The sequence below is a fragment of the Orbicella faveolata genome, unplaced genomic scaffold (genome assembly GCF_042242905.1).
Source record: "Orbicella faveolata isolate gen_17 unplaced genomic scaffold, um_ofav_v1 contig_25, whole genome shotgun sequence".
NCBI lineage: Eukaryota > Metazoa > Cnidaria > Anthozoa > Scleractinia > Merulinidae > Orbicella > Orbicella faveolata.
Genome location: NW_028301553.1, coordinates 29,732,501 through 29,755,756, shown reverse-complemented (window position 1 = coordinate 29,755,756; position 23,256 = coordinate 29,732,501). Strand labels below are relative to the sequence as shown.

At 39.2% G+C, this 23,256-nt stretch overlaps 1 protein-coding gene across 1 annotated transcript; it reads left to right on the top strand.

Annotated features, from left to right (window-relative positions):
* Positions 1–3,023: 3,023 nt before the first annotated feature.
* Positions 3,024–20,004, top strand: LOC110049853 (uncharacterized). Its single transcript, XM_020755691.2, has 5 exons — positions 3,024–3,519; positions 10,724–10,798; positions 10,928–10,952; positions 13,991–14,059; positions 14,640–20,004. Exons 2-5 carry the CDS (start codon positions 10,727–10,729, stop codon positions 16,838–16,840), a joined length of 2,367 nt encoding a protein of 788 aa, XP_020611350.2. The 5' UTR covers positions 3,024–3,519; positions 10,724–10,726; the 3' UTR covers positions 16,841–20,004.
* The last annotated feature ends 3,252 nt before the right edge of the window (positions 20,005–23,256 follow it).

Below are 23,256 nucleotides of genomic sequence, written 5' to 3'. Positions count from 1 at the left end.
TGACTTTTGAAGATGACCACCAAGGCATATCGGGGATAACAACGAATCGCGTAAAAAAGAGTTTTAATAAGTTTTATTTGCGGAAGTTTAAAAAACCTTAAATTGATCTGATACCTTGTGTGTTCCAAGAGCCGTCCTAATTGTTGAAAAATAGAAATGACAGCAGTTAATTGAAAAAAGTTTTATTGAAGCAGCTTAGTTTACAATTGTCAAGACATACCTGCAACCATTGAACTTGAAAACAGCGCATGCTTAGCTACACATATCTAGGGTAGTTTTATCATTGAGTGAGAATAACTGAAGCTTTGTGCTCTTGCTGAAATTTTGAGAAACGTAAGACCAGCCACGAAGGGTGCCTAGCTAGGGCTAGCAACATTTTTACATTAACAGTGATTAGAAGCAAAAGACGACAAAAGTCGACATAGTGGGGTTGACTAGATATGTTATCATCTGCTCCCAGGGGAATTACCCTCGGGCAAAGTTTAAGTTTGGTCTTCAAAAATTCTGCAAATAAAACTTATTAAACGCCTTGATGGACGAGTTGTAGTTTTTCTTGATATATTCTTTTCAAACAACTTATTCCCTCCAGCTGGTCATTTCCGAAAGCCAATTCCTTGACATTTTCCGCTTTCTTTCAAAGAACGAAGTCGCTAGTTACTTGGGAAATGGTTATTTTAGGTAGCCAGTAGTGATACCTAAATGCTCCAGGTAAGTAGTATGTAATGGCTACAAACAATATATGTGGTAATGAGGTAAATTGAGCACCATTTCGATGCCAATTTGGGCGTATTAATTAACATGTTTGCCTGTAACTTTACACACATGTAGTTGTGACAAGAACCGTTTTCGTTTACCGCTCGTGAGAAAAAGTTTTGCCAGGAGGCACAACGACTACAACAGCTGCATGGTGTGTGCTGATTGACCGGAGGTACATCCTCTTGGGAGAGTCGGGGCCATCCTCCCTCGGATAAATTTTGGAAAACAAGAAGCACCGCAACACTATTGGACACATTTTGGAACACTTTTGAGATACGATTTGTTGTCATTTTCGGGCCGTTTTTGAACACTATTATCGCATTGAGGCACAAAGAACATTAAAGCTACTCGCGATCACGTGCGTCATTTTATGCCCAAGCGTTAGGCTACGTCTGTTTAAACAACTGTACTGAATTGGAGTAACTGAGTAACATACAAGACAATGGCTCTTTCAAGCGAGAGTACATCATCTCACCGAAGATCCTGGGATTGCAAAGCGATATGACCATAGTAGCCGTCCTGTGACACTCTTCCATACGGTTATGATAAACAGTTAGCTAACTATTCAAGGTAGATCCGACTCAGAAAGGTGTTTGACGTAGTTTTCCCTTCCCTCCATCTCCCCCCTACTCCTACGGTCCTACCACGTTTCGTCCTTTGGAGAGCACGTTATACCCAAGGATAATTTCCTGATAACAGGTGATAAACATAGTTAGTCAACCCCACTTCGTCGCTTTTTGTCGCTTTTTTTCTCCAATCATATTTTTAGCAAGAATGTTTTTTTTTTGGTTTTTGTTTTTGTTTTTTTTGGTTTTTTTTTTTTTTTTGTTTCTTGGTTTTTTTTTTTTTTTTTTTTTCACGTTGCCTTAAAGTTGATATTAGGAATGTAGGAATGGTTGTTAGTCTTAGCTTGGCACTTTTTCTGGCTGGTCTCACGTTCCTCAAAATTTCCTCCGTCGTTATCTTCGAAGGTCATTTCCTAACGGTTTGCCGAGCGATAATTTCAAAGCATTAATTTGAAACCAATTTGTTTCAGGTAATTATCATGTTTGCCTGAAATGTCAGTCACTGTAATGTGACAATATTTGTGAACGTTTTATGTTTTGTCGTGTTTTAAAAGTCACGTTTCGTCCTTTTGGAACTCAGGTTTAATATGGTGGCCATTTCTGAAGACCAATTTCTTAACGCTTTTCGATTTATTTCAGAAAAGCAAGCAGTTAGTTCGTGAGAAAGTGGTTAAATCAGGTGACAAGTTATGATACCTTATTGCTACATACGAGTAATGTGTAGTAGCTTAAAACAATGAACGATTATCAAGCAAATTAAGCTCTTAGTTTCGATATCGCCAATTTGAACCTATCCATTAAGGTGTTTACTTGAAATTCACTATAATGTGAAAATAGCTTTTTCGTTATTTGTGAAGTTGCTGTTAATTGTCACGTTTTGCTCTTTTGGAGCTCAAGTTTAATCAACAACATTCCTGAACTGAAAAGGTAATTCCCCTAGAGGCAGTGGCAAACTTGCCAAGTTCATCCGCCTTCGTCGCCTTTTGTCGTCTTTTGTTCCCAACTGTAATCTTTGATCGTAATTTTCGCGCACAACATTAATCTGAAACATCAGTGACATTAGGAATGCAAGAATGCTTGTTTGTCTCGACTCTCTTCCTGGATGGTCTTGCTTCTCTTATGGTCTCTATAACAAGGATAAATTATCAGAATATTTCGCTAGACGAAAATGTTTCGTTGAGCAAATATTAGGAAGGCTTCCTTAGACAAATGTAGCGGGGCATGCGCAGTTTTTTCGGGTTCTACAAGTGCCTACAAGTCTTGGCAGATGTAACTTGAGTTTCAATAATGCGCCTTTTCAAATTAACAGCTGTCAATATCGCTCAGGTTTAATCAAGAATATTTCTGAACTCAAAAGGTAATTCTCCTAGTAGCAGATGACAAAAGCGCCAAGTTGACACCATTTCGTCCGTTCGTTCTTTTGGAACTCAAGTTTAATTTGGTGGTTATTTCTGAAGACCAATTTCTTAATGCTTTCCGATTTATTTTAAAAAAAACAAGCCGTTAGTTAGTGAGAAAGTGGTTATTTTAGGTAACCGATAGTGATACCGTATTGCTACAGTTAAGTAGTGTGTAATGGCTTAAAACAATGAACGATTATTAAGCAAATTAAAAGCACTTAGCTTCGACACCCCCAATTTGTACCTATCCATTAAGGTGTTTGCTTGAAATTCCCCATAACGTGACAAAAGCTGTTTTCGTTATTTGTTAAGTTGTATTTAATTGTCACATTTTGTTCTTTTGGAGCTCAGGTTTAATCAACAACATTTCTGAACTGAGAAGGTAATTCCCCTAGTAGTAGATGACAAAAGTGCCAAGTCGACACCACTTCGTCGCCTTTTGTTGTCTTTTGTTCTCAACTGCAATCTTTGATCGTAATTTTCGTGCACGTTAGCCTGAAACATGACATTAGGAATGCAAGAATAGTTGTTTGCAACCTTGCTGGGCATGCGTGGTTTTCAGGTTCTACAAGTGCCGACAAGTCTTGGCAGTTGTAACTTTAGCTTCTATAATGTGACTTTTCAAACTGACAGCTGTCAATATCGCATGCAATTGTTTTAGAGTTAGGTCTTCCTAAAAAAGAGCAAAGCGAAAGACAAAATTCAGTTTTCCACAGGGAACAACACTGTTGAGAAGGATTGGTCTACTTCGGGAGAGAATTTGAAGGGAAGACACTCAAGGAGAGGAGTCTACCGCAGTAAGTTTTCTTGTACATGTTACCAGATTTCGCCTCGTTATCAGCTGAGTCATATTTTCCCACCGGTCCATTCACCAGCTGCTCTAGACAAACGAAAAAAATTATTTATTTTTTCTAAAACTGACTCCTTCTAGTTTCGCTGAGTATAACATGTTCCAATGAAATATTTTAAACTGAGAACCCATCCAGAATCAAATGTTTACTGCTGACCTCAGTATCTAAAACTTTAAAGAAGCTAACTTTCTTATTACTATTTTCTAGAAAGAAAGAGCATTTTAATGTTATTAGGATTCCATTCTACTCTTCGTTTTTCACGTTGAAAATGCTCCGGCAGTGTTGTTTGTCTTTGAGACGCGTTCTTAGGGAAAGAGCTTCGTACTAAAGAAGGGAGAATGATTTTTTACTATTATTTTTTAAATTTAATTAAAACTTACAAGGTTATTCTGTGTGAATCACATTGATAAATACCGAGAGTATATCTGTGAATATTCCAACTTCCTTTTTAAGTGGTTGCGAAATATTTTAGCGTAAGTCTAAGATGTGCTGCGAGGTCATGGATGTGCCATCACACTCTACTTCGTCGTCTTTTGTCCTATTTTGTTTCTAACTTTAGCCTTTAAATTGACTTTCGGAACTAGTCGTTGTTAGTCCGTAGTCAGTAAGCGTTCTTTGTTAGATTGGTACTCTTTCTGGCCGGTCTTCCACTTCTTAAAATTTCCTCGCGGGCAAAAATTTTCAGTTGTTCTCGCTCGAAGAATTTTGGTCCATCGGTAAATGCTACGAACCCTACGCTAGACAAATGTAGCTGGGCATGCGCTGTTTTCAAGTCCAATGCGTGCAACCAAGTCTTGGCAGTTGTCCACTGCGTTTACGATTCTTGAAAGCCTTGAATACGAGTTCTTGAAGCGATTTTTGGTCCAAGGACGACAACAATCATTTTGAGAATTCTCCATTTATTCAAATATCCTGGACTAAATAATAAATAAATGAAAACTTCATTCAGCAACTATCCGCCATGTTTACTTGCCGAGATGGCAAAGATGGCGAGCTTAGTAACCAAGTTCCAGCGGGGTGAATATATAGAGGATATTACACGGTGGCGAGAAGATATGAATTTTATGTTCGAGTGGCAAGAACAATGTAGATATTGTTCTTGCCACGAGAACACAAAATTCATATCCTCGAGCTAACGTGTAATGTTCTTTTTATTGTATAGGCATACCGATCACGGCGTTTTTGACGATTTTTCCCAAGATTTCCGAAAATTCTACAAAATTTGAGCGAAGGTCACGCGAGCGTTGCCGAACATTTTTGGAAAATTTTCGAAGATTACCGAAGATTTCCGAAGATTACCGAAGATTGTCAAAGACTTTCAAGGAAGACCCGAAGATGTTTCGATCATACACCAACGGATTTAAGAGTCGCCCTCTGTAAATTTCAACTATGGCCATTTGGACCAGAAAAAACCAAATTCTTCAAACTTTCTCAGATGAACGGTCTAGATAAGTGACTCACAAAAATATAACTTTCAGTTCAATTTGATTCGTATTTTAGCGCTGGGGCCACCATCTTGGTTTTGCCCCTCTGAGAGGACTTATAGCGGCCATTTTAGGGCACATTTTAACAATTTGCCATACAAAGAAAACGATATAAATCCGGGTAAAAACCCTTTATTCGAGACAAGCAAATTTTTCTTGTTACATTGAGAGGCTGTTTTGGCAATTTGATCATCACCTGATTTTTTTTACAGAATTTTAAATTTCTTCCCTTTCGGACTACTCATGAAGTGCCATAAAAAAGGCGAAGTTTAAAGGAAAATATCGCCAAAAGTACATCACTTGAAATTCCAAAACTACCCTCCACTTAAAGAGCAATGTCTCACCTGTAAAAACATGCAATAAAATTTTGGGGCAGTTAAAACTGTAAAATGTTAGAAGAAGAAGTCTAAGCTGTGCTTTTGTCAACAAAGACCGCCTTCCTAATTAGCATAATAACGTGAAAATAACGTTGCACAGAGAAAATAATGATATCTTCCACTTACCTCGCGACATGTCGACAACTGGATGTTCCACGATGCCTCATGTTATATTTCCAGTATGTTTCAGCCACATTTTCGGTGATTAGTGTACGAAATCACTCTCAGACATCGCCACAGTTAAGCAGATTTCAACTCCCTCTCCGAAGCCCGCTTCATAACATCTATCAATATTGTTTATCTTTCGTCTCATAAGCCGCCTTTTGCAAGAAGTTTAACAATTCGCTGAGATTCTAACTGACCCAGAAGTCTGTTAGCAGCCTTTAAAATGCTCCTCTTAATCGAGGATTCTCATCAAGAACTCGTTCAAACTCAGCTCTGTTTTGATCTGTTGTGCACCCGCCATTATTCCACAGATTGCGTTACATTTAACAAATGCACATTCCAACGGGTAGGGGTAGGGTGGGTAGGAAGTGAAAATGCAACCGACATTAAAGCCATCTTACGCATTTCTATGGCTAAACTAGTAACTGGCTTTCCCAGAATGATTTGAACATGAGCTTCTGCTTGCAGGCATTTTCTAGGTTATTTTTGCAGGGTAGGTGGGTAGGTGGGGGTGGGGGGGTCGTGTATTAGAAAAAAAAGAAAGAAAAAAAGAAAACGATAGTATCAGGTCAAAAGATTATGATCTGTGTATCTTGATCAGCTTTATCAGTTCATCAGTGAGGCCCTATTAGGGGTTTTCAGGATACTGATTATTTGGGTAAAAAGTGAATAGGATACAATAAATTTAGGGGAAATATTAATGGGGTAGAGCATGTTTAGATCAGATAAAACAGGACATTAATTGAGTAGGAAATCGTTGAGCTGGATTTAACAGGATACAAGATATTTAGGATAAAAATTAATAGGATAAGGGATACACCGACACCCCCCCCCCCCCCCCCCTCCCTCACACTATGGGGTCTCAACAATGGTCTGCTATTTAGGATGAAATAAAAGTAAGTCAACTGCTATAAGCAGTTATTCTGGACTCTTAGTACTTATATCACGGTGGAATATGAAAGTTTTGTATCAGATTTCAGGGGCTTTGAGGTTAGGTAACGCAGCTCCTTGTTATTGATTTCGAAGCCCACACTTGTTACACTGAATAGATAGATAAAGAGCGGGCTGGAGAAATAAACAGTGAATTAAATGTGTCCCGAACTCTGTACCGTTTAACACGAATTTCTTACATGACAACCTTTGTGTCTGCAAAGAGATCGAGGCACAACATTCCACACTATATTTGTAAACAACTGTCCTAATCTCATTGACAGCCATTAGTTTTTGACGAGAATTTTCATTTATTACAAATAGAATACGGATAGAACTCCAATAAAAAGCCTCTTACTTGGATTTTTTTGTTCAGCATTATACTTGCATCTTTCGCTGCCGGAAATGCCATCAAATGCTACGAAAGGCAACAGACTGACAAGTAGTACGCAAGAAGTAGTGATAAGCGGCGTTTTATTGAAACTCCTTTTTCTAAGCGGTTCCACTTTTGCCTCAGATAAGGAAATGCTTAGAAAAATACTGAAGAGCAATTTACAGTACGGTTCATGTTGACTTGTACCTGAAAGAGAAACCCTATTTGACAAGGCCAAAATATGATATAGCGACAATCGTAGTGTTCACCTTGTCCTAGCAAATTCTACTCTTCCAGTTTCTGCTGAAGCAATTCAACCTAAAGGCTGGGCCCTGAAAGTGACCAAAAAGGCCACTCGTTTCAATGAAAAAAAAAAAAAACCTACCTTGAAGAAAAGTTTTTCTCGGGTCAGGAGACGGCCATAAAAGTCGAAGCAATTACTGTAGCACAAAAGATGACGCGCTCAAAAGATGAGGCCAGAATTAGGCGGTTCACCTGTGATGAGTTCCTGACTCCTTGCCACGTTTAATCCTTGCTCTCGAGAATGGCTTCAAAGCTCAGAAACAGACAGGAGAAGGTCCTCCAAGAAGACACAACAGACGCTGAGAATCAAGCTGCAGATATTTTTGACAAGTATCAGTTAACTCATCCAATTGCTTATGACTCATTCAACTTGTGTGCCTTAAACGCATCTATGTCTTTAAAAAGCTAAGCGTCAACATTAGTGCTTCGCTTAATAGATGCGGGTATTTTAAAGCGCCCTGCATAGGGTTGAAAACTAGTTTTGTGCAGACATGAAGCTGTGCTCCATCACAGAACTGAACGACATTAGCGCCTGTGGGGTGCCTTAGGCTAATAACCAATGGTGCCTACAAAATACAAACGTGTTTCCGCCAGATTAAGAAAACGTGGAAATAGTAGATCTTAGCCAGGGTTATTAGTATCCACAAAGAATTGGGGTAGTCATTAATTTTTCCAAGATAATTAGCTACTGCTGACGGTAGCATTTTTCTGAAAGAAAGGTAAAGATATTTCTTCACAGATTCTCCTAAGGTTCGCCTTTACATGCAGAAAACTAAACATATTAAAAAACATCTTTAAACTACGTGGTAAGAGGTAACATAAAAACCACTTTTGATATGTATTTAATAACAGAATCGTCGCCACAGCGCTTTGAGCATCCCTGGACAGCACTCTTCCGGCTTAGCCAAAATACAGTCTACATAACTTTTCCTCACAGCCAAAAACTAATGCATTGTTGAATAGGCTTGCCACTTCCAATTCATACCATAAATTGTAGCTGTGATCACCCCTTTTTCAAAAGTTAAATGAGTTGTTTCATCCTTTCGAAAACTTTGTCGGTGTCCGTTACATTTTTTCCTGTTACTTCCCAAGTAAGTTAAACATTGACGTCTCTCGCAGTTGTTTTGCGCGCGCATTATGCCATCTACAGTTGAATTTCAGTATGATTTTTTCTACGGATACGATAAAAGTCTGGTCATTCTCGTCCCCAGAGCCCACGATCCTTCTGGCCTGCGGCAGGAATCGAGAGCGCTGGCCAGACCCGATTTTCTCAGCATACGCAGAGTGTTCGTTTCGTATTCTCAGCCAATCAGATTTGCCAGATTTGACGGGAAGTCCGTTATTCGCTGACTTCCAGTGTTGGACCAGCCTAGAGCTCTCGATCCCTCCAGCAGGCCAGAAGGATCGTGGGCTCTAGTTCCAACCCAAGCGCGCGCCTGGCGTTTAAACCATGCCTTACGTAATGCACAGACCGTGTGCCCACAAAAAAGAAGGCACCGTCCTTAACTGCCCTTCAGTAATTTTCTGAGCATTTTCTTTTCTGATGAAAAAGTGAAACGGCTAAGAAAATGTAAGGAGTTTCAATAAAACGTCGCTTAGCATTACTTCCTGCGCACTATTCGTCAGTCTGTTGTCTTTCGCAAAATTTGATGGCACTTCCGGCAGCGAAAGACACAACTGTCCCGCTTTATCTGATCCAAACATGCTGTACCCCATTAATTTTCCCCTAAATTTCTTGCATCCTATTAATTTTTTACCCAAATATCCAGCATCCTGAAAACCCCTAATAGAGCCTCACTGATGAACTGATAAAGCTGATCAAGATACACAGATCATAATCTTTTGACCTGATACTGTCTATCGTTTTCCTTTTTCTTTTTTTTTTTTTTAATACACGACCTCCCCCCCCCCCCCCAAAAAAAAAAAACTAACCTAGAAAATGCCTGCAAGCAGAAACTCATGTTCAAATCATTCTGGGAAAGCCAGTTACTAGTTTAGCCACAGAAATGCGTAAAACGGCTTTAATGTCGGTTGCATTTTCACTTCCTACCCACCCTACCCCTACCCGTTGAAAATGTGCATTTGCCAAATGTAACGCAATCTGTGGAGTAATGGCGGGTGCACAACAGATCAAAACAGAACTGAGTTTAAACGAGTTCTTGATGAGAATCCTCGATTAAGAGGAGCATTTTAAAGGCTGCTAACAGACTTCTGGGTCAGTTAGAATCTCAGCGAATTGTTAAACTTCTTGCAAAAGGCGGCTTATGAGACGAAAGATAAACAATATTGATAGATGTTATGAAGCGGGCTTCGGAGAGGGAGTTGAAATCTGCTTAACTGTGGCGATGTCTGAGAGTGATTTCGTACACTAATCACCGAAAATGTGGCTGAAACATACTGGAAATATAACATGAGGCATCGTGGAACATCCAGTTGTCGACATGTCGCGAGGTAAGTGGAAGATATCATTATTTTCTCTGTGCAACGTTATTTTCACGTTATTATGCTAATTAGGAAGGCGGTCTTTGTTGACAAAAGCACAGCTTAGACTTCTTCTTCTAACATTTTACAGTTTTAACTGCCCCAAAATTTTATTGCATGTTTTTACAGGTGAGACATTGCTCTTTAAGTGGAGGGTAGTTTTGGAATTTCAAGTGATGTACTTTTGGCGATATTTTCCTTTAAACTTCGCCTTTTTTATGGCACTTCATGAGTAGTCCGAAAGGGAAGAAATTTAAAATTCTGTAAAAAAAATCAGGTGATGATCAAATTGCCAAAACAGCCTCTCAATGTAACAAGAAAAATTTGCTTGTCTCGAATAAAGGGTTTTTACCCGGATTTATGTCGTTTTCTTTGTATGGCAAATTGTTAAAATGTGCCCTAAAATGGCCGCTATAAGCCCTCTCAGAGGGGCAAAACCAAGATGGTGGCCCCAGCGCTAAAATACGAATCAAATTGAACTGAAAGTTATATTTTTGTGAATCACTTATCTAGACCATTCATCTGAGAAAGTTTGAGGAATTTGGTTTTTTCTGGTCCAAATGGCCATAGTTGAAATTTACAGAGGGCCCCTCTTAAGTACAGTTTAAGAAACAAACTTGATATCAGTGAAATCATCGATATCTTCACTAGTGAGAATATGGAAAATACTCCACCCGAGTCCCGGATGTGGTTTCGTATGAATTTTACGAGTGGTGTATTTTCCAGTAAAACACCTTGTCTATCTAATAAAGTTGTTTATAAGTTTTTTTTAGTATTTCGAGAATCCTCGTTCTTGCTAAAAAGAAACTTCTCGGGCGCTTAACTCCGTTCGTCAAAATTGGTACAATACAGTTTTTGCTAGGGCACTTTGAAATAAATTAACCATTAGTCGCGAAAGCCCGCCCCCCGCTCCCCTTCATTGAGATCCTCTTACATCAACCTTGAAACGTTTTGAGATGCCTTAGTACCATTCAGCTTAGCGCAACTTTGGAGTGACTTTATATAACTTACTGATTTATTTTATTCTTTTCTCAAAGACTATGAAGCGTTTTGTTTTCTTCATAATAACTTGGGCGTTGGTGGCGGCAGTGCCTCGCGATAATCCAGCTCAGGTAAGCGTATGCCCTTCGTTTCTCAGTACTTTCTTAGGTTTCTAAAGGACAAATTATTAACTTTTTATCAAATTGCTGCGTGAAATCGTTTTAAGTGCTAGATGACGTTAAAATTAATTTCTTTTACAGGACGAAAACCAAGAAAAAGACCCTGGTAAGTAAATTTACCGTTCTTTCATTTTTTTTTTTTTTCTTTTAATTCTTGTTAATTGCTGCAATATTGTTGCCAAAATTTATAAGCCAGATAAGTTTCAGGCCTGGATAGGAAGCATATTGACCAAATTATAGGCCCTGAATTCACTCCTACCAATGTAACGGAAATGTTCAAAACTACTCTATCAAAATAATAGGAATTCTACGGAGAAAGTGAGAATTATCCACGTATTATTTTTATTTCACTTTTTTGTTCTCTGGAGTAGTTACTTGTTTGTTTTTTGATACCCAAAGAGGTTTTCGATAATTCAAAGGATTTTCTAGAATTGAATTTTCAGGGTCTTGATGAAAGTGAATAGATTATATAGAATTAAAAATAGTAAACAGCGAGTAGTCTTTCATGTTTTTCAGAGATACTAGAGCGCACAGGGAGGTCGCCTCCAGGGTAGGGTTGTCATTAGTTACAGCGATAATGAGAAGAGATGGGCGGGGAGGGCGTTTCTCGCCCTTCCCCTCTTGTTAAGTGGCCTGCAGTGCAGGCGTATTTTTGGCGTGCGAGTGCAGAGTTTCATATTAGGCCGCCATCTTCGATTTGGTAACTGTGGAGGACTGAGGAGGAGGAAATTTTGCCGAGGGAGTAGGTGTGAGGTGAAAAAATGTGCGAGGGGGAAAGGGGATGGGGAGGGGAAGGAAAAATGTGCCTGGCCGCAGGCTTTGTACGTTTGCAGAACCCGTACAGCAGATGGACGGGGGCTCTGATCGGGGCAGTAGGTTGCTAAATGATTGATACCTGCCAATGCAAGGTAGTCAGTAGTAAGTAGTGCAAACAGTAAGGCACATCATCCATGGGTACATGCAGTCCTATTTTTTTTCCCTTTTTTTCGGCCATTCCGCGCTCGGGAGAACTTGTAATTTGGAGAGAAAGTGGCGGTTCGGCTAAGCGTTGATGCTGCACTCGAAGAAGCGCTTTTATTTCTTTCTCAGCAAGGTATGTCACCTTAATTACGCTCCGCTCAAAAGGAAGCTGATACTTTCAGTACATGGAATTGATTTATTAGCAGTTCGTCCGGCTAAAGTCTCATCTTTTGGCTGTGGATTCGTGTGAAACAAATATTATCTACGAAGGGCTCGCTTTCTTCCCAGTAGCTAGCGTGCGTTTCGTATTTTAGAGACACAGCTTAACGTTGGAATCGTTCACGCTTTAACAAACTTGAACAACTGGCCAAGAATGTAAAATTTTCGACCACAAAGGTTGCAAACGCGATCCGAGTATGTTTCAGGATCGTGCAAATACACCAATCCGACAGGACTTCAAACCTTGGCTAACACAACTCCAATGGTGCCGTCCTTCCTCTGCGAGGGTTTAACAAAAATTCCGACGATGAGTACACTAGTTTGCATGGAATGGTCCCAAATTTCCCTTAAAGAGCTTTCGCAATTCCTACAGCTGTCCTTAGGACGTTTTTCCAACACAATTTCACTCGCATGCTCACTCACTCGATTTCTGTTTTTTAGACTTGACTCTGTCAATGTATTGATCGGAAGTAGATTTTTGGCTTCCAGTACGAAGGAAATAGATTTTCATTGGCTGCTTGCACATTTCCAGAGAGGCGGTCAAGCGCTACTAATAAGGGGGTGTTCAATGACTTCATAGGCTTTGCGGACAGGCGGTCTGTGATCTATTAAACAATTAAATCAGGAGCTCGAGATTTCTATCTACCGAGTCAACTATCACGCATAGAAATCGAGAGCGAATAATCTGATTGTTTTAGTATGAATCTACTAGTCGTTCAAAACTTTATCTAAATCCTCTTCACAGACACTTCGAAAACGCCAAGAAGCGGCCTTCATTTTGTTAAGAAGGGCACACTGCTACGCTACTCACTATCTATCACAGAATAGATAGTGAGTAGCGTAGCCAATCAGAGAACGGCATTCGTGATAGACCGCTAGTAACCTTATACTAATACTGAACAGACGACCGGCAGCAGGGAATCTATTTGTTAATTAGCTTTTACCTTTTTATACTAAGGCCAGCTGTACATAGTATCGGCTACGTTGTTCAAATTTTAGCGTCTCCGCTATTTACATTTATTACATCTATAACATTGTAGTTACTTTTATTACATTTATCACATTGTATTCACATTTCTTACATTTTATTTGTGCGTAGTTTAATGACTAAGGCCCGGGTCGCACTAGAGCCAATTTTGTTTGTATAAGTAATAAATCTGTCAACGAGTAACGTAAAATAAGCGAGACCCCCACTTTCAAAAACTTGCCAAATTTTTGCGGATTGCCAAAATTTCGCCAATCTTCAAAGAAGCCGAAGTGCTGCCTCGGAGGCTTCCAAGTTTTGGCAAAGCAAACAATTTTGTTATTTTAACCATTTGACTGTCATATTTTTTAAAACATGCCTGGATAAAATTACGGCAAGAAAATAACTTTGACTGTTAGGCCAGTTTGGCGCGTGCGATGGCGAGACAAAATCCTTTTTTTACCCGGTCCATCTGACGCTTTTTACAGTTATTTCAATGCAAACGAGGAATATGAGCAGCGTTTTTATTCAGATTCTTATGACTCGTACCCTGGATCTGGTTACTGGAAGCAATTTGAAGAGATGGCTTCAGCAAGACAATCTTCTTCGATCGCAAGTGGCGCAAGCAACAACAGAAACGCAAGCTGAGCAAAACTGCCCGTCCAATTATGGGCCGGAATTCACGATTTGCTGTGTAGCGGAGAGTCAAGAACATACAGCGTGGATAAAAGTCTGCGAAGAGTTAAACTCTCGCATGATTACTAATTGAGAAATACAAATCTTGTTACGTATATTTCAATCAGTAACGTTTTGGTTCCAGTATGTTGGCCTAATGCGACCACTGCCAAAATTTGGAACTTGCGAAATTTTTGCCAATTTTTTTCCTCGCCAAAACTTGGAAATATTTTAAGCAAACACAATTGGCTCTAGTGCGACCCGGGCCTAAATCAAATCATGATCATCCTGTTAATCAAAATTGATTTTTTTCCTCCCCGGCTTAGACATACCCAAAGACGATTTTGAGAATTCAAGGCATTTTGCCAAAAAGAGTTTCCAGTTTCTTGAGGAAAGTGAGTATATTATGAAGCAATAGATTTAGTACAAAACGAATGTTCTATTATCTTTCTCAGAGCGATGACTTGTAAAATAGCTATAGAGCCCAAAGAAGGAAAAGATCTGAACAGACCTGTTTACCATGGGCTCTTCCTGCCATTCCGGAAAACTTCTACCGCTGTAGGTTTTGCCACGTTTTCGTCAACTCTCCCCAACTTACTGAGATTCTCGACTGAGATTTATCGACTTTTTTTTAGTAAGATGGTACCTGGAACTTTCAAAACATGGAAAAATTAACGTCTTCCTTGTATCTTGTTTTTAATATATCTATAATAAAAGGTTAGCAACGTTTCATAAAGGCAGCAGCAGATTGTAAATTCACTTAGAAAAATTCTTTCCATCTTCTGAGAAGTTCGATGGGTGCCCGTTAGCTTCGACAGTTTTGCTATTTGGTATTTTATCATCTTTCGCTGGATATTTGTTTTGATCAATACACCTACCATAATCCCCTGTAGGCGCGTCTCATAGTGGGGATTGGGAACTCCATTCCTAGAATAACAAAACTCATTTTTGTCAATTTCATATTTTTCTCTTTAGACGTGCTGCAAGAAACTCTCAATTGTGAATACGGCAAACCAAGTTGTGAATGCGATGCAAACGCAACAGTTTGTAGATTTAACCTTGAAATTGACGAAATTCGAACCTTCACCAGCTACCAAAAGTTATCGGTGGATGAACCTACGGGAGTTGCTATGCGAGGAACCCAAGGAGTGATCTATTATTTCGATGCTGAAGATGGGACACCTAGGCCTTTGCCACAACACGCTGATAGGGCATGTGCAGATCTGACCAACATTAACTGCACCTATCCCCAATTTGTAGATGGTAAAACGTATCGTTTGGCGATAGCTGTCAATGGACAGATTCCTGGACCTACCTTGATAGTTCACGAAGGGCAAAATGTTGTAATTCATGTTCACAACAATCTTACCTCCGAGGGTATTTCAATTCACTGGCACGGGATGCACCAGAGAGGAACACCTTGGATGGATGGTGTAGGACAAGTGACGCAATGTCCGATAGGGCCTCAATCGAGCTTTTCATACAGGTATGTTGCCAGTCCTTCTGGGACGTTTTGGTATCATTCTCACAGCGGTGCGCAGCGAACAGATGGCTTCTATGGTGCTCTTATAGTTAAAGAAACACCTAAAAGAATGGAACAAGTCCAAACTGAACTCCAACCGCATGGTGTCGATGCTACATTTCAAGACCTTCCAGCTGAACACACTTTAACGCTTCTAGACTGGCAACAAGAGGCATCCTTGGACCTGTTCACACAGATCCAAGGTGCAGTGGGTTTCTATCCAGGCAAAGAGCATGGCGAGGTGCCTACACCCGAAGATGTTATCTATACTCGCACTGACAGTTCTGAAGGAGCAGCGGTTGGGCCTATACCGTACTTTTCTGGAATTATAAATGGGAAAGGCAGGCATACTGATGTACCATATAAACAAACAAGACTGAGTATATTTACTGTCGAGGCCGGAAATACATATCGTTTTCGGCTGGTCGGAGCCCAAGGACTCTATGCTTACAGATTCTCCATTGATGGCCACAAAATGACTGTTGTGGGTACTGACGGCTATTGGCTTGAGCCTGTAAAAGACGTCGATTACATCATCATCCATACAGGAGAGAGGTATGACTTTTTACTTCATGCAACCAATACAGATGGGTTGAATAACTACTGGATGCGTGCAGAGACTTTGGAGGTTGATACAAGTAGGTCCGAGCCACCCTACCAGTCACTAGGACATGTGGCAGAGGCTATTTTGCACTACAAGCAACCTGGGTACTCGAATGATCTGGATGTTGATGTGCCATCAACACAATATCAAGACATCAAAGACAAGTCTCCTCCCGTACAGTGCACACACGACGCCCCATGCAAAGCAGTGAACTGCCCGTTTCAGGAATTTCATCCATCATATAACATCAAATGTGTTAATGTCCAAGACCTATGTTTACTTGAGCCAACTCCACCTGATGAGCTTCCAGATGCAATCCCTAAAGACCCTATTGAGTGCCCAGATTGCACACATTTCATCAACTTTAGTTTTGAGGGCGACTCTCAAACTAGTTCAGTTAATGGGCGCAACTTCATATTCCCCTCCTTTCCTCCCCAAACCCAAAATGAAGAGTTTGAAAACTATGACATAAAGTGTAGCCTTACGGCTGACTGTAATCCATTTACAACCGCGTGCACATGTGTCCATGTCATAGATATTCCCCAAAACGAAACTGTGCAAATGGTGTTTTCAGCAATTGGTGTCAGAGACAACGCCCATCCAATTCATCTTCATGGCCACACATTTCATGTTGTTGGTGTTGGATATCCAGAGTATAACGACACAACTGGTTTTATTACAAACCACAACAGTGATATCTACTGCGATGATATCAACTGTACTAAGGAGGGATGCGACCCAAATAGATGTACCAGACCAAGCTGGAAAGAAACATTTGAACCAGATTTTTCCATTCATGACAAAACGGTCAGAAAGGACACGGTTATGGTTCCTGCTGGGGGGTATGTGGTCATCAATTTCATATCTGATAATCCTGGTTGGTGGTTTCTACACTGTCACATTGAAATACATCAGCTCCAAGGAATGGCAATGATTGTCAATGAGATTTCTAATGAGCCGCCCCCAGTACCCGAAAACATGAACAAGTGTGGAGACTTCGAGATAAGTGACAACGGTTTTCACTCGTACATCTCCAGGGTAAACTATTAACTAAAAAAAGGAAGGTCCTAACAGTTTTAGAAGCTATTGAAATCCAACAGAACTAGTTATTAGAAAACATTCAGTGAGAAAGTTGTACTGTACTTCTATTTAACTATTGGATTATGGGTTGGAGATTTCTATAAGGTAATAGCGGATGAAACCAAAGGCCGGTGATCAGGAGGAAGGAATGGAGGAAAGGGGAAATGGCAAAAACCCGTACGTCTGTCATTCTTCAAAATTTATCGAACCCTCTTTATGGAGAAATATTTCTTTACTTCCACCTTCTCCCCGACACACCCATTATTTGCCACTCACTGTAGCACCCCTCATTCGACCTTTCCTTGCATCCTGATTACCTTCCTACTTAGCTTTTCAAAACAACGGTTTCACCCATGCACTTATAATCCACATTTAATCTAAAGGATGAAGATTTTACAGCGGTTCATCAATCTTATTAGAGCATGGAAATGTCAATCAGATAGAACCATAGCCTTGAACATAGAGTGGCATTGGCGTATGGCATTTTAATTTAGTTCAGTTTTCTTAAAATCTGCAATGACATCATGACATCCGGCACTTAGTATTTAGTATCCAGTATTTCAGAATAGTTATTATAATTTGTTACTTTTGAATTTAGCTCTATTCATCTTCAACCTCAAATAGCTTACATAAAATACACGCGCTGATTGGATTATGAGTTCGAGATTTCTATCACGCATAGAAATCGAGAGCGAATAATGTAATTGTTTTAGTATAAATCTACTAGTCGTTCAAAACTTGATCTAAATCATATTCACAGACAACTCGAAAACGCAAAGAAGCGGCTCTCACTTTATTCACAAGCGCACATTGCTACGCAACTCACTATCTACAACAGAATAGATAGTGAGTAGCGTAGCCAATCAGCGAACGGCATTCGTGATAGAACGCTAGTACATTTATACTAAAACTCGATAGAAACACGGAGAACATGTTTTCTATTCCTTTTAGAAAATTTGCAACGAAAAATGAAAACAACTTTTTTTATTCGGATCATCAAAAGGCAAATTGTCCTTTCTCGCGCCATCATTACTTCAAAAGCTCGTACTTGTTCCATGTCTCTATCGAGTTCTATCAAGAATGCGGTTCTCTGATAGGCCAAGTTACTCACTATCTATTCTGTTCTAGGTAGTAGCCTAGCGAGGTGCAATTTTCGAAGTGTCTTTGAAGAGGATTTAGATCAAGTTTTGATCGACTACTAGATTTATTAAATTAAATTATTCGCTCTCGATTCCTATGCGATATCAATCTCGAGCTCTGAGATCATAATCTAATTGTTTAATAGAAACAATCGTGGATGTTTATAACAGAACTCGATAAGCCAGGGAGACAATCGCTCTTCAAGACCTCCACTCGTGTTTTTATAACTCGTTAGAAACATTGAACATGTTTTTTATTTCTCAAATATCAGTACTTTGACAGAGTTCTCTTGATTACATGCAAGCGTGTGATTCTACAGGTAGAGGTACTCAAACCATTTAGAGCGCGGTTTTCAATTGAGTATCGTAAAACCAACTTGCCAAAGTAATCTTTCTGGACAAACACAAATTACTAAGTCAGTCCAATGAACCAATCAAACTTAGCTCGAAGCAAATTCATGTAGCCCACTTCAAGCTCGGAAAAACCTGTGCAAGCTAGTCACAATTCGTTTCGGTTTTACTTCTGGCTAGATGACAAAGAGACACGGGGTGTTTGGCCGCGATCGCTTAACGTAGTAATGCAACACCAAAACAAATGAGAAAAACCACTCTATCAGGTAAAACCACAATCCTAGACACGTTAACGAAGTAGCACATTTCTATTCGATTACGGGATTTTACTCGAATCTGGGATCCAAAGAAATGGGAAATTATTATCCACTTCTCTGAAAATATTGGGCAGAGATTAACAACATTTTGTCCTTCAATAAATTCAAAATTGTTGCTGTGGGAAAATATTGGGACATCTTTAAACTTCGTTCCACTTTTCCCAAATTTATTTGTGATTGGGACATGATTTTCGGACACTGGGAAATTATTAGGAACACAATTTGGGAAAATTGTGAAATTTACGAAGGAAATAGGACATAGCTTTCTTACTTTGGAAAATGTTTGGGCGAAAAATTGGGAATTTGTGTCCTGCAAAAGGTCAGTTACCGTTTTTGGAAAAATATTGGAAATTTTAAAACTACAGTTCAAACCCTATTAAACGGCTTCCTTCGGGAAAATAGATAGTGGCCGCTTAAAGGGGGTTGGACGCTTAATAGAGTTAGAAACGATTGAAAAGCCGTCATCGGGACTTTGATTATTGGCGGCCTAATAGGGGTGGCCTTTTAATAAGTGGACGCTTATAATTAATAGGGGTTCGACAGTAATCCCACTTTTTCCCAAATTTATCTGTATGGGACATTGTTTCCAGGCATTGCGAAAATTATTGAGCCCACATTTGAGTAATTTATCGGATGTTTTCCCAAATCTTGGAAAGGGATGGGGCATTTTTCCCTACCATGTAGAACTGAGGATAAAATTGGGAAATTCATCTAGGACAAGACAATAATCGCTAGTTTGGGAACAGTGTTATAGTAGCGGAGCCCCATACCTTAGAAAATTTGGTAACCTATCGATCTAAAATATTTTAGTTGTCACGTGATTGTCCGTACGTACGTACGCCAATAGCTTGAAAAATAAGAGAGTAGTACCTATACCAGAGCTACATCTTTGATTTGGGGCATCCATGTAATGGTTAATTGACAGCTGTTAAAACAAGCTATCCGCTGACCATATCGAGGGCTCAGGTTTAGAAGCTTCTTTATGGTTAGTTATCGCAATCAGGGGCTCCGCATTTAGGCTTGGCTAAATCTATATATTAAACTAAACTACTGGACTGTGAAACACAGAAACATTTCTGTTCCATATCCTCCACCAAATGATACAGGCCAGTATAGAAGACATAATAACCAGCACATTTATTGGATATGAGGGTATCATTGTATTTTTTATTAGAGTTGAATTTAGATCTACAAATACAGGTGGGAAAAAAGACGTGTGTACGTGGTTATATGCAATATTTGTCAGACTCATTAATAATTTATCAAGTTTAAACAAAGGAAACTATGACCGTAACGGTGTTTAAATATATGATCTTAATTACATGTAGCATAGATGTTTTGTGATATTTTTTCTCCTTTTTCTCCTTAGTTTTAGTTTCAGTTGAGAAGATATATCGAACACGGAAGACAATGTTTTTGAGAATGAGATTTTATGACGGTTTGAATTTTTAAAAGATTAGGAAGATTTGATGGAAAATGTTGCTCTCTAGCAAAAACTTACTCATTAACGTCAGGGGCCTCAAACTTGACTCTTTCGGTATTTTTGATGTGCTCTTTCAATTTCTGGTATTCTTTAAAAGTTATAGTCCCTAAAATAATTTTTTTTGGCAAAAAAAACTTGTCACGTGACACCTGCTACAATGGGCCAATTGCAAACTAGACGATTCCCACTAAAGCACTATTGACTAGTAAATAACCTTACACCATCAATAAAGATTCGATATCCTGACTTCATTCCATTAATTCCAGAGCTTACGATACTCAATGATTCGTTCTTCACTGTGTCTAAAAACAATCACACAAAGTCGACAAAACATACTAATTTTCACGAGGTATTTTTAACTCCAAGAATGTTTGCTCACCCCCCTCTTCTCCCCCCCCCCCCCCCGCCAAAGAAAAATGTTTTTTTTTTTTTTTTTGCAGTAGCTTTAACTGACACGACGTGGTAAAAAGTTGATCTAATTGATTTTCATAAGATACTTCTTAATTTGTTTGCAGCATAGAGAAAACAAAATAAGCGCACAAAAAAAGCGAACGGAAGAAATGGCACAAAAGTAGCTGTACCACGCCCCGGCCGGGATAATCTGTGATTTTCCCGTGGTGCTTCGTTGTCTTTATATTATCTCGGTTTTGACCCTTTGTATGAAACAGCCGCTTCGTATACTTGAGTTCCTTCGAGACATCAAATTTCTTCTATCTTCAAACAAAAAATTACAAATGATGCTGTATTAATCCTCCACAATTGAGAAATCAAAATCTTGACTAATTAAATATTGGCAAAATACCACCACTGTGGTGCTTCTTGTCTTAAAAATACGCCACAGTGGAATTCTCGCCTACATCATAACTATTTCAATTGCGTATTTACAAACATTGAAAAGTAGGGGTATTTGGAAACAACCATGTTTTCAGTCACGTGGTTTTTGTCAACTTTTTGTCAAGACGTTTTAAGTTTCACTTTGCGAAACAAAAAACCTTAGAAATTAGGTAAAATGGTCACAAATAAACATTTTCTTGACAGAGCAGACTATTACTTTTCTTAATAACAATAAAACAAGAAACTATCATGTACAGAAAACGTATAATGATATTAAATCTGAACTGCACTTATTCATCTATCCCAAACATGTTATTGATCTTTTTTTCTCAGTTCGCGAGAGCGGGAGTGATTCAACAAACCCTCCAATTTGATTGGTTCCGGGAGCGGGCAGAATCGTCGTGTTGATCTATTTTTGTGAACGAAGTAGCCGTAATCGTCAATCTCTTGTCTTTTATACACTTTCATCGACAATTTAACGCAGGGAAATGCTTTTTCAAGACCTCGGTCACAGTTTTTCACTAAACGTACCTTCCAGCCGGCAAATAACATATATGCTTTCAAATCATTCCTTCAATTGAAAGCGTGGAACACACTGTGATAATCTTTTAGTGCTGCTAATTAAAATGGCCATCAACTGCACAAAAAAGGTTTCATAAAGCTCATAATACTAACAATTAGAGGGTTTAAAATCAGAAATAGTAACCGCACAAACTTTGGCCTATGAAGTTCTTAGTAGATTACTCAACCAAACAACCGAAAACAGCTTTTACGAGTAGCGTTTAATTTATTTTCCTTACGGTTAACAGAAATGAGAAATCGATTACTTTTATTTTCAAAAGTTAAAAATTAACTTTTATTATTTAAAAAGTTTAAAAAATTTTTGACTTGCTATAAAACATATTTGAGGTCTCAGGACCATTCCGGGACGGAATTTTAAGAATTGTAGACTAATAAAACTTTCAAGCCACAAGACAAGACGCAAATTAAACGTCCTGAGAAGGATCTTGAGACTTTAACTTTCATGGGTAAAATTATGTTATGGCTAATATTACTAACAGGTAACGGTTAAAATTTTTTAATTTTTTACGCCTAACGGCTACCAACCTCGTTCCCAGGTTCCCAGGGTCTCTCATCTTCCCGCCCTCCTCAACACGACAAATTTTCGGATTAGGGAGGACCCTCCCTGATCTTCTCAATTGTCAAAGAAGCACTTGCAGCACTCGACGAACTACTGGTGAGTTACAATGCCGGACGCCGGCGACCCATTTTTTGGCGCCAAATTAGAAGCTTAGAGACACAAAATGCTTCATATTTTTCACTTTTTACAATCTGATATGGTTTGGGGTATAGTAAATCCCTTTTCGTGATTATTAAATACCATCTCCAGTGAGAAAAAATGCTTGATTTTCATGCCTTTCCTGCTAACTTGCATTGACGTCAGGAGAGTAAAGAAAAACCCTTTTCACAGTGATTTTTTCTCATTTGCATTACAATGTAATCTAACGTGGATGAGAGGCAATTTCGGGCTATTTTGTAGTTTTAACCAAAATTGCCTCGCATCCACGTTAGATTACATTGTAATGCAAATGAGAAAAACTAACCGTGAAAAGGGCTATTTCCCGCCTGCTGGATCCTGAATGGTCAATTCAAATTTTAGGCGCGCCAGCCGTACGGCAAGGTTCGTGTTAAGGTTATTCCCCAGTATTGCATTGCGCATCCCTACTGCGCATAATTGCACGCGTGATTAGCGCGCGCGCATTAAAAGATGGCGGCTTTTTCTTTACAGCCGGATCTCGCCATAGAGGTAAATCGTCATTTTCTCGCAAACGAGTATGGTGACTTATCATTTTTTTTCTGTTGTTTTGAATTGAGTAATAAATTTCTCTGTGTAAAATAAATATAGACCAATTCTCACTGTAGAGCAAAAAGCAATGGTCGGAAACGTGAATTTAGCAAGCAATCGTGACTACAATCGTGGTGTTATTATAAGGATTTATGGGGTATAAACAAGGTGCTGTTGCTCCTAAACGAACATGGGGACCCCTCAATTTTATTTCAAAATTTAAGTTCCTATAATATAAATAATCAATAGCCAAAGTTTCACAAAAATCTCAGTGCAGGTTCTATTTCAGTGGAATGACCTTAAGTGTTATGTTTCAGCGCCGCTTCCAAACACCAGGATAAGCTGCCTCATATTACAGGTGAAGGATTACGTACGTTGTTTGAGGAATTGAAATTTATGGGCCTCTTTTATGTTGG